Consider the following 3284-nt stretch of genomic DNA (forward strand, 5'->3'; position numbering starts at 1 on the left):
ATATTTTTCATTTTTCGTACAAATTTCTTTCACCTTTCATCAAATCAATGTCACATGGTGCGATTCCTATTTTTCCTTTAATTCGTTGTACGTATTCGTATTGCCTCATTGCCTCAGGAAATTCGGCTCTTTCCTTTCCTCAATGGTCTAAAATCATACCTATTTTTAGGAGTTTTATTTAAAGAAAATGAAAACACTTGGAGCAATTTGAGTCTGAGGGCTTCATTGTTTATAGTTTCAAGAACATTTTAAAATTTTTTCATTGAAATTAATAACAAAATGGCGGTACGGCGCACATAAGTAACGAACGACTCCGAACTCGAGGGCTTTTGAGGTGGCGCATTCTAACAGATGGAAAGAACTTTTTCAGTTAAAAATCCCCTTTCGGGTTGCAGCTCGTAGTCCAAATGTTGAAATTTTTTTTTTCTCGACACACACAACTAAGGATAAAAAATTGTTCAAAAAATTTACATAAAAAAATTTCAGGATTGAAATTCAAAAATCTAGCAGCCACAAGCTCGAATCGATAGACAAGTTTTAAAGTTTGTGTCAAAATTTCGAGTCAATCGGATAGAAAATAAACTTGCGTCACCGGATTGAAAACGTGGTCGTTCGCTACTTATACGCCCCATGCCGCCATTTTGTTATTAATTTCAATAAAAAATTTCTGTAATGTTCTCTTGAAACTACAAATAATAAAGTCATAAAATTCAAATTGCTCCAAGTATTTTCGTTTTCTTTATGATCAAAAAAAACTCTCAAAAGTAGGTATCGTATTAGAGCGTCGAAGTTGCGACCCCCCCCCCCCCCCCCCCCCCCCCCAATAAATTTTTTGTTATCAAAAAATCTTATTGGATCGCGTGTCAAACGGCTCCGCCGACAAAGAAGCTACCGGACTGCTATCACGGCTTCCCACACGACCCCGGATCCAAACGTGGGACTCCGGCAAGCCTCCCGCTGCCTTTGTAAAATACTGATCGGCGGGTGTCGGGTCGTTGAGCGCCATCTGTCGATGTAATCGAGTACCACTCGGAGATCTGGTAGATAGAGGAGAGCCCAGCTGATCGCAGTTAAATGGCGTTTTGTAAATAGAAGACGGGAGGTCCTGCCGACGCGTCCATTACATCAAAAATAAAGAAGGACAACGGGGGAACGAAAACGGACGCAAAAAACAGGAAAAAATGGTTTGACAGTATTTCGAGTTGAAAAATTTGTGTTTATGTTACTCCCGGTTTATTCCTTGACAATTATACTTACGAACACCCGGCCTCCTCTCATCAATTATTGCGATCAACATGAACTGTTGACGAGTTTTCGATACAGCAGCTATTATTTCAACTCACGCACACCACGCATCCGTCAAGTCAACAACGGCGACGTCGAGTGCCTCCCGTCTTCTAAAATCACCTATTTCCACGACGCGCATTTCAACCAACCGTCCCCTCAATCCTTCGACGACACGTAGCTCTTTGGCTTTGTCGCAACGCAAACCCTCAACGCGGATCCGTCGCCTCCTCTGCGCCCTCTTCGATGGCCATTCTACCTCCGGACCCAGTTTTCCTTCTGCGGGGACCCGACACCGGACCCGTCCACTGTCTCCTCTTTCGGGTATCGCCCTACGTCGAGCATCTCTACGCCGGTGCCGAGTCCGGAACCGTACACATCTGGGATCTCAGGGTAACATTGTCGCCTTACTCACCTTTTGTTTGGACAATCGTCTCTTCTTTTTTGTTTTTTTCTACTCTCCGACATTCATCATTGCCGATGTTTTCACACTTGCCGCCAAGTGGCAAGACGAAACACTTGAATCTATCGCGTTACGTCTTTTTTTTTATATACAATGTTGGACCGCTTACAGAAAAGCAGAGAAACGTCGAGGCTAGTTGTCGGACCCGAGCCATGTCTGGCTCTTCGCTCTATTCTCGACGAAACTCTGGTTACGCAAGGGAAGAATGGGACATACAAAGTATGGAAGGCTGATGGTTCTAATTGGATCCATGAGGAGACTTTGGATAGCGGGCATATTAGCTTTTGCCGGTATTTGTTAATTGATTAGCTTCGTTTTTTATTGTTGAACAAAAAAGTCCCCAAGATGCAAAATAATGTGCTTTGTTTGTATTCCAATTTTATTTGGCAGGTGTCAAACGCTCTCGTCGGATCAAATATTAATACCTCTTGAAAATTCTGTGATTGGTGCTCTCTCTCTGAAGACCTTGGATGTAGCGTACAAGCTCGATCCTCATCAAGTTTCTTCTCCGAAAGCACTAGGCGAAGTGATGTCCTTCAAGCCTCTCGATGTTCAGGGAAAAAAATTAGTTATCGTCGCCTATGAAAGCGGACAGATAGCCGTGTGGGATTTGAACGCGAGAAACATTCTCAGCTGGTTTTCTATCGAAGAATGTCCACTCACCGTGGATTTCGACGTTAACCTAATGCGAGGAATAGTCGGTAGCGTTACCGACAAATTACAGGTAGACAAGAAATGGGGATGTTGAAAAGAATTGTAGCTTTAGCAGTAGCTTGCCAAATGAAAATTTTTTGTTGACCAGGGATCAGAGTTCACTCGTTCCGTATCAATGTTAACAAGTAATAATTCTCCCTTCCTCGTAACAGGCTTTTAATTTAACCAAGGCTCACACTATGAGTCTGAAATCAACAATTCCACTGAAGAACGCTGGAACCTCGGTAGCAGTTATAAGGCCGGATACAAAGGTGTTTGCAGCTGGTGGATGGGACGGCCGTCTGAGAATCTTCTCGTTCAAAACGTTGCGGCCCCTCGCGGTGCTGGATCAGCACAAAACGTCGGTCCACGACATCGCATATTCGGACTGTAAAGTCGAGGCATGGGGTAGTAAATGCCTCATGGCTGCGGCCGGGAAAGACGGCGCTGTGTCTCTCTGGGATCTCTATAACAATTGAAGGAAATTCGCCTGTATAATTTGCGAGTGTAATTGTTTCTATACAATTAAAATAATGAACGAAAAAGGAAAGAATATAGTTTTTCTTGAAGAATGTTTAGATATCACGGCAAAGGCATGACTGCATCGTTAATATCGAACTACTGACGACTACTTGAATATCTCGACGAAATACCTCCAATAATCCTAAGTACCTAATTGATGAAAGTTGTGAAGAGAGGAAAAAATTCAAAATTTATATTATCAATGCGAATTTTTGGAAAAATATATTAATCTTTCCTGATGCATTGTGTTTTCAATTTTGCTTTTTCTTCGTCGTCTAAATCTAATAATGCGCTTTACGCTTTAAGGTTTTGAAAAATGAGG

The 3284-nt window shown here is 42.3% G+C and overlaps 1 protein-coding gene across 1 annotated transcript; it reads left to right on the forward strand.

Moving 5' to 3' along the window:
• The first annotated feature begins 1064 nt into the window (after positions 1 to 1064).
• On the forward strand, positions 1065 to 3201 carry LOC107224627 (guanine nucleotide-binding protein subunit beta-like protein 1). The gene is made up of 4 exons (XM_015664763.2): positions 1065 to 1677; positions 1859 to 2037; positions 2138 to 2471; positions 2614 to 3201. The coding sequence occupies exons 1-4, from the start codon at positions 1531 to 1533 to the stop codon at positions 2917 to 2919; spliced, it is 966 nt and encodes a 321-aa protein (XP_015520249.1). The 5' UTR covers positions 1065 to 1530; the 3' UTR covers positions 2920 to 3201.
• Positions 3202 to 3284: the final 83 nt, after the last annotated feature.

The sequence above is a fragment of the Neodiprion lecontei genome, chromosome 3 (genome assembly GCF_021901455.1).
Source record: "Neodiprion lecontei isolate iyNeoLeco1 chromosome 3, iyNeoLeco1.1, whole genome shotgun sequence".
NCBI lineage: Eukaryota > Metazoa > Arthropoda > Insecta > Hymenoptera > Diprionidae > Neodiprion > Neodiprion lecontei.